The sequence below is a fragment of the Macrobrachium nipponense genome, chromosome 19, assembly GCF_015104395.2.
Source record: "Macrobrachium nipponense isolate FS-2020 chromosome 19, ASM1510439v2, whole genome shotgun sequence".
In the NCBI taxonomy this organism is placed as follows: domain Eukaryota; kingdom Metazoa; phylum Arthropoda; class Malacostraca; order Decapoda; family Palaemonidae; genus Macrobrachium; species Macrobrachium nipponense.
In genome coordinates, this window is record NC_061088.1 from 34,342,602 (window position 1) to 34,350,091 (window position 7,490).

The window sequence follows — 7,490 nt, forward strand, 5'->3', positions numbered from 1 at the left end:
ACAAATAAAAGCAATGACACGTACGATACTGGTACCGGTACATCATTTGAACTCCTTTGATTGAGTAGAAGCAACTTTCAGAACTGGTTTTCAAGTAAGTTCTTCTTTTGCCATCAAGTTCCGGGTTTTCTTACGAGTGATGTGAATGACTTCCGGATTCTCTCTTCTTCCTTTTTTTTCTTTTCCTTTATGACGTTCGCCTTCAGATACTGGTTTCCGACACTTTTCGTCCGTATCGTTATCTGGTTTCAAAGTTTCTTCTGACACCAAACGTCAGAAACTGGTTTCCGACACTTTTCGTCCGTCACGTTTTCTGGTTTCAAAGTTCCTTCTGACACATATCGTCAGAAACGCCTGCCTTCAGGAAATGTTTCAAGACCACTGTCCTCGATCTCTCAACTGACATCTGATTCTGACAACTAACGACGGAAATGTGTCCTGACTGCAGACACTTGCCTCTGACACCTGACGATGAATGAGACTCCCGGGACGAAATGACTTCGGAGCGATTACCGAGGAGCGAGTGACGGCGGCCGCCGGTGCTGAAGTGGAATGAGAATAATTACTATAAGGCATTTCGCATTTCACTCCCCTCCTCTCCCAACCTCCTCCCTCCTCTCCCAACCTCCTCCCTCCACCCCCACCTTCCTCTACATCCCCCGCCAATAACACGATCTTGCGTTCCCGGAGTCATTCAAAAGAGGCCGTCGGAATGACAGTCCGATAACGTCATTTATTATCATCATCATAAGAAAATGACTACTGAGAAAAATATTGAAGCCTTTGAAAGGTGGATTGCAGGGATCACGGAAAAGGAGCTCAGGGGAGAATTCCGAATTGTGGGAGGTCAATTACAGAGAAATTCATAACCAGAATTGGGAGGAAAAAAAATCTTTCCTTGATTGATGGACAAATCAGAAACTCAAATCTGCTCTGAGATTATTGCAAATCAAATGCGTTTTCCGTACTTAACGTCGACAACGAACAAGACCTGGTACACATGTTATTCTGTAATATATTACTTAATCATATGTATATATATATATATATATATATATATATATATATATATATATATATTAAAGGACATTTGTAGCTCGATGTATGTATGTATGTATGTATGTATATAAAGTCGTTTCCACTAACAGGAGGTTGCTTGCTCAAGAGGAAAACTTCATATGGTCACTGCAACACTCATAATTGTCACTTGCTGAATCGTGGAAGGAAATTAGTGCAGTTAAACCTAAACAACATCAGCAGCTTCTTACACAAAGTCAGAAACCCCATCAGCAGGTCATCAAGTCCCCAAACTGCGAGCAAAACCTATTCAACTTCTTACTCTATTCCGTCCTCCCAATGCATCTGAACTATAATTCCTTGTTGGACGAGTTGTTTCCTCGCTCGGCTACCAATTCGGTGGTCCGAAGTTCGTTTCTCGGTTCTGCCAATGCGGAATCAATGGAATTTATTTCTGGCGATAGAAATTAATTTCTTGATATAATGTGGTTCGGATCCCACAATAAACTGTAGGTCCCGTTGCTAGGTGACCAATTGGTTCCTAGTCACTTAAATAAAAATCGAATCCTTTGGGCCAGCACTAAGAAAGCTGTTCATCAGCTCAGTGGTCTGGTTAAACTAAAATATACTTAACATCTGAACTATAGGCTACAACGCCCCTTTTTCAACAACTTATCATTAATCAATCAGTCCTTCCACAAGACAGATCCATCCTATAATATCCTCATCTGTCTTTTAACCTGAGTTACCCTTGTTACCATTTGTACGCATCTCCTATGTCTACATAAGGAGAGTTGGCTCACTGATCCATTCATATATTTTAACGGCCATTCCAAGGGTCTTCGTAAGTATCTTGCTTCAGATTCTGTTTACCGACTCTTCCCATCCTGCCATTATCCGCTCTATTGGCCCGAAAATAATCCCAGAAATCAACCTCTTCCATTATTAAACCATCCACATCAAGTCATTGCTCATCTTCCCCGTTCATCACCGTCATGACCTCGCTCTTGCTCATATTTGTTCCAACTTTCTCCTCTCGCAAACACTTGCAAGCGAATTGCACAGCTTCTGTGATTTCTCTTCGTTATCCGAAATGGGCGATGCATCATCATTTGCAAACATCAGCAGTTCCACACTACAGTCACGGAACATTCCTGGGTCCGAAATCTTCCCACCTACTTCGCTCTTGCTAGAAAGATATTCAGCGGCATGGAATCACACCACCCTCGTCTCAATCCAAGTTTACACCTGACCAGTCCCTCCCCTCCTACACATTCGACATGCATCACTTCCATATAAGAACTTTAAACGTTCTCAACTTCTCAACCATTTACCTTTAATACTATACATCCTCAACACACACTCTACTGCCTCACAATCATCTCTATCATTAGCTTTTTCTAGGTCATATCTGCCCCAGAGAACTTTTCCTTCATTTTCAAACTTCTTACGCAAATGAATCCTAACATTAACTTGATTGCGCATCCTCTGCTTTCTCTACACCCTCACCGATTTTTCTTTAGGAGTACCTCTGGTTTACATACACATACAATACACCAACATCTCCCTATCATATAAGTATACGTATGAATTTGTATTAGCTACAAACACATACGATGAGATTACGACAAAGAAACCATTTTTTTCTCTTTGAAGCCAAATTTCTCCTTTCGTATACACTCCGGACTCTCTCTCTCTCTCTCTCTCTCTCTCTCTCTCTCTCTCTCTCTCTCTCTCTCTCTCTCTCTCTCACAGAAACACACATAATATGCGTGTGACACATGACATACACTTGTATCAGACGCAATAAATAAGAAACAACAGACCTCCGTGACAAAATATAGTGCAATTTGTCCGTCTCTCGTGACATGACGACCAACAAACCGGCCGAAGCCTTTGTCTGGGCCGCCGCTCTTAAGAGTTTTAAAATGCTCGACGTCGCGTCTGGCTTTCTCTGAAAAGTCCCCGACTTTGGTCCTAAAACTCGAGGAGCTTCTTTCATTTCGGACGGGGGCGTGCACGGCCTGATTTTGCGAGAGGCAATCTTTCCGTCATGTCTGGTGGAATTCATCTGTGATGCACAATCGGGCGAGGGACTAATGCCGACGAAACTTCACATGGATAAAAGGACGAAATAGGTGCAGTCGCCTATGACAAATGACGCTCGAACGAAAAAGGTGGCACAACACGACAGGAAAAGTTGTGACAAACAAATTGGAGAGACGTAGTACCCTCGCCCAAGCTAAAAATAAACAATAAAAAAGCTCAGACAACGAGAAAACAAGCATAAAAATGCAACAGGAAAAACAACGCTAATTATGAAAAAATGGAAGCACGGCAAAGAAAAACGAAGAGAAATATAATAATCAACCATAAACCATAAGCGAGAGGAAACGGCAATGTAGAGAAAACATTACAAAAGGTAAAGGAAAAAGTGAAAACCCCAAAAGCGAATAGGATATATAAAATCTGAAAAAAAAAACTGTTCGGCGCCGAAACAAAAACGAATATAATAGAAATAAGACAAGAGAGAGAAAAGAGAGAGGAAAAAAAAGCGCGGGGGGGAGGTACCTGCTGCTTGCCTCCATTCGCGCGCGCGCGCGCGAGAGAGAGAGAGAGAGAGAGAGAGAGAGAGAGAGAGAGAGAGAGACGTTATTTTCGGAATACGTGCCATCTGGGACAAAACCTCAGTTAGAGTTCATAAAAGGCTTCTGGCCTGTTTACTAAACTCTCGACGACCTAACCCACGCAGGGGGGATGCGAATGAAATGAAACACACACACACACAAATATACATAAACCACGCACACAATAACGCAAATGCACGCGCACATATTACTAAAACCAATGATGAATCGGCATGAATTATTTTTGGTTTATCGTTCCCCGTCTACACTTAGATATCTAACGAGAAAATCACACACACACACCACACACACACACACACACACACACATATATATATATATATATATATATATATATATATATATATATATATATATATATATGTATATCTATAATATATTATATAATATTAGATATTTTCTATATTTACTTTATATTATATTTGTCTATTTATATATTTATTTATATTATATATATACATATGCATAATTATATATAATATATATATATATATATATATATATATATAAAATATATATATATATATAAAATTATATGAAATGTGTGCTAAATACAAAAACATTAAATTCACACACGCATATAGCTGGTAATCATGTACCAAAGTATGCGCAGATGTTCGAAAAACCTACACATGAATAATGGGGGAAAAATTTCTGTTTTTAACTATACAAAATGTCAGCGATAAGGACGCTCCCTATGACATGTAATCACCAAGCCCATCACCATATACAGGTATCATAACATGCAAATGAGGTCTGGATCACTTTCTCTTTCTACATGTCCGATAATGTTCATAAAAAAAATAAATGAATACATGACATTAACAGGCATCGATATTGTGAGATTTGTTCATTTTTAACAGAAATTATTTTAGAATGCTGTTGCAAGCCAATGCTTCTTCACCCAATAATTCAACGCAGGATTTACAAGTCAGCGGCACTGTGCCCAGATCAGATGTTCCTCAACTTTGCTGTTCCGGGGATCAAAGGTCCAGGGAATGATTGATTGATTCACATTGTTAAAACTGGCGTCACAACACTGTCCAACGAATGGTCTATAACAAAAAATGCAACAAAATCTAAATCCTTATTTTACACTGGTGAGAGAAGTAAGACCCAAACAAAAGCAATGAAGACGAGTCTCAAAATAATAACGCCAAGATTCCCCTAATAAGGAGTACATCACGCAACACTACATCCAAGGCAACGTCACACTGCATATTATTCATGCAGTGACGTCAACCATCAAGGCTAACATCGTCCTATTTAACATACTAGTAAAAACACACGAAGGAACATTGAAAAGAGTAATTCGAAATAAACCGTGCAAATGATCAAACGATACAAATGTGACGTCATACAAAGTAGCTTACAAACCCAATTTACTTTGCAATGCTGCATCTCGATCCCGAAAGGGACACCGCCATCTCAGCTCCTCTGGTCCTTCCTTGAAAAATCAACTGCACATCCGCTCATGCAAGCAACGAATAACGCACTTGGTGTTGAGTAAACTGAGGAGGGTAAAAGTGGCGAAGAGCATATATATAGACTATACAGGAAAGAAATGTAAAATGTAGGCCAAAGGCCAAGCGCTGGGACCTATGAATTCATTCAACGCTGAAAGGGAAACTGGAAGTATAAAGGTTTTTCAAGGTGCAACAGAAGAAGCCCTGGCAGTTGCACCGTGAAATAAACGAAAGGAGAGACAGTGTCAAAGAAAGATGGAGGAAAGAAAATGTGAAAAGTGCTCAAAAGAATGGAAGGGGTTGCAGCTAAAGGCCGAAGGGACGCTGCAAAGCGCCTTAAGTAATGCTAACAGTGCACCATGTGAGGCGGACTGACGGCACTACCCCGCCCGCTACGGGAGCGAAGAACATATGGTCAGTAGCTAGTGTATAGACCTTGATCAGTAGCTTCCATCAAAGAAATGTCTAGTTTGACGTATTGCCAACGGAACGGACAAGCAAACGCTCTCATCTAACCTAAAACCTAAAAGAGAGAGGAGGAGAGAGCGGTGCTTAACCCCTCAACAAGCCACTGCCCTGACCCTTCAATGACTTCATGTCAAAAGAACCAGCATGAAAAAACTCCACTCATGTGAATGAAACAATGACTGTCTAATGGAACTTATTGACCAGTTACTTCTATGTGGGAAGAGGTGGACTGATAGTTATTCATTTCGTTGTAACTTATCTAACCAACACTCTCGAACAGCTCCAGTTTTGTAGCATGGGTGACGATAGCAATGGAATAATAATAATAATAATAATAATAATAATAATAATAATAATAATAATAATAATAATAATAATAATAATAATAATAATAATAATAAGAAGAAGAAGAAGAAGAAGAAGAAGAAGAAGAAGAAGAAGAAGAAGAAGAAGAAGAAGAACACTTCAAAAACGAGTCGGTGTGTTGTTTCCCTTACTAAGAAAAGCAATTCAAACCGTGCGTTAAATTACTATAAATATAATTTAATTTAAACACATATACATCTTTCAAATATTATAATTCTTTAGTACAACTATATATTCCAACTTCACCCAGTAAAGCCACATCTAACAGACATCTATAACAGCTTTACCTTAAAGGCAGATTTCGCCCAAACACGGGCTATAGTGGAGCGTCCCGGTGTAAATATGCAAGCGAATGTCGTCCACATGAAAAATAAGGTACAGGTTGGAAACATACGGGGAACCTCGATTTTACAGCGATTTCTTCAGGGTAACTGTATCCACTATTTCAAACTGTAACTTGGCACAGGAAAAAGACGTAGGGTAGTAGCTATCACGCAATGCTTTTGTCACAGGCTGAGATGAAAATTTTCCTCCTTTTCACCAATACACAAAGTTTGTTAGTAGTAGTAGTAGCGATGGTATGAGAGCGTCTTTACAACGCACACCAAAATTTCAATGACTCGTCGCATCCGAAGAGCGAAATCGTTGTGGCGGCTCACCCTGTGAATGAAATCGCTCAAAAGACGGGCGAGTCAAGTCTTGACCTAAGACAAAATACCTGACACTTCTAGGCCCCTATACTCATTAACTGTCACTCACCCGCGGACGATTATCTGACCCTTCTAGGTAAAAGGAGACACTAATACTAATGCGGGTGACGCAACCTGTAGAACACCTGTTGGACACCACCTGCACATCCACATATCCGATGAGCCAGTAGAGATATCACTGAAGGAAGCAGCGAACAATGAGGATAATTGAAATGACGTGTCCTTCTGTCAAAGACATGAAGGATGAACTTGAGTAACTGCAGGCAACTGGGGCACATGAAGTCAAACATTTAAGAAGAAATGTATATATGATTACTTTTTGGTCACGACTTCACTGGATCTTGGCGCAAACAACGGCTTCCAAACTTCATCTTGAGTTTTTTTTTTATTCATTTTATTCTGACGTTTAAGAAAATTCGGGTCTGCTATGAATACGATAGTTTTTTTTTTTTTTTTTTTTCTTTAATGGCTACCATCCTTATCACAACAACGTGACTATAGAGCAGAAAAAAAAAAATAACAATAGGGAATCTCGTACGTGACTTCCTGGACGAGCTTCCGCAGGAAAAAAAAACAAAACTGCCACGTGTCAAAACAGCGAGAAACAGGAATAATAGTTTTATCTACGTGCATCGCTATACTGTGACCGGAAATAAGTATAATGCCACAATATGTGCGTCTATGTTTTCCACGATACAAAAGAGGTTAAAAAAAAAAGGGGGGGGGGATTTCGATCGTTTGCAAAACGGTCCTCTTCAGCCATAGTAATATAAATTACGAGTGAAAACTAAATAAATAAATAAATACATAAATAA

The 7,490-nt window shown here is 39.7% G+C and overlaps 1 protein-coding gene across 6 annotated transcripts in view; it reads right to left on the bottom strand.

The window, feature by feature from the left end:
• The window catches only part of LOC135216012 (protein-tyrosine sulfotransferase-like), a 155,695-nt gene that overhangs the window by 58,827 nt on the left and 89,378 nt on the right, over positions 1-7,490 (bottom strand). Inside the window, exon 1 of one of the 6 annotated variants that reach the window (XM_064250972.1) lies at positions 6,253-6,720. The exons of 4 other annotated variants lie outside the window; for them this stretch is intronic. Coding sequence is in view for 1 of the 2 variants with exons in the window: in XM_064250945.1 (XP_064107015.1) it covers positions 25-46 (22 nt within the window). In the remaining variant the exon portion in view is untranslated. Of the gene's footprint in view, positions 1-24; positions 446-6,252; positions 6,721-7,490 lie in introns of those variants that run through there. One more of the 6 variants, XM_064250945.1, reaches the window with a different exon arrangement.